This window comes from Phalaenopsis equestris, unplaced genomic scaffold (assembly GCF_001263595.1).
Source record: "Phalaenopsis equestris unplaced genomic scaffold, ASM126359v1 Scaffold183565, whole genome shotgun sequence".
Classification (NCBI taxonomy): Eukaryota; Viridiplantae; Streptophyta; class Magnoliopsida; order Asparagales; family Orchidaceae; genus Phalaenopsis; species Phalaenopsis equestris.
In genome coordinates this window covers 1-573 of record NW_018203514.1, presented here as the reverse complement: position 1 = coordinate 573, position 573 = coordinate 1, and the positions used below count along the sequence as shown (strand labels likewise).

Here is a 573-nt window from a genome sequence, read left to right as displayed (position 1 = left end):
CTCTCTCTCTCTCTCTCTCTAATTAATTGATACCTGCTAAATTCTCCTCTGAATCAAAACGAAACCTAAACACAAACCCCAAATCAGTGTGCAGGAAGTGGAAGAAAGCAGCTTCTGATGATGCCCTATGGCTTCAGCTCTTCTTACTCAGATGGGGAGCAGATCTGGCAAACTTTTTCTCTCCTCACCATTCCAAATCATGGCAGCAAGTTTATGCGATCCAACACCGATGCGATCGATACGGCCTGTAAATGCCCCTATTCTAAAACATATTTAAACCAATCTTAGTATTTGCAAATTTATCCTTTTCGGTTCATTACTTGATTTTGAACTTCAAATCTCAGGGGATTGAAGATAATAAAGGAAGGGGATGACTGCTATTTGATTCATCAGGGCGAGATTCAGCGGCATTTAGGGCAATGGAATGGAAAAAAGTCAATCGAAGATGAAGAAGCGTGCGGCTCTCATATATCTGATCGGATACTTTTCTTCATTGGTGATTTAGAAGTTGCTTGCGCCGAGGCCAATAAAGCTCGGGTGTGAGTTATACAAAAATTATTCCTGACGGTCCGA

At 41.5% G+C, this 573-nt stretch overlaps 1 protein-coding gene across 1 annotated transcript; it reads left to right on the top strand.

The window, feature by feature from the left end:
- Positions 1-29: 29 nt before the first annotated feature.
- On the top strand, positions 30-567 carry LOC110034328 (the record flags this gene model as incomplete). Its single annotated transcript, XM_020738604.1, has 2 exons — positions 30-247; positions 345-567. Coding segments are annotated over 2 exons (417 nt in total), but the record flags the coding sequence as incomplete, so codon positions are not given.
- Positions 568-573: the final 6 nt, after the last annotated feature.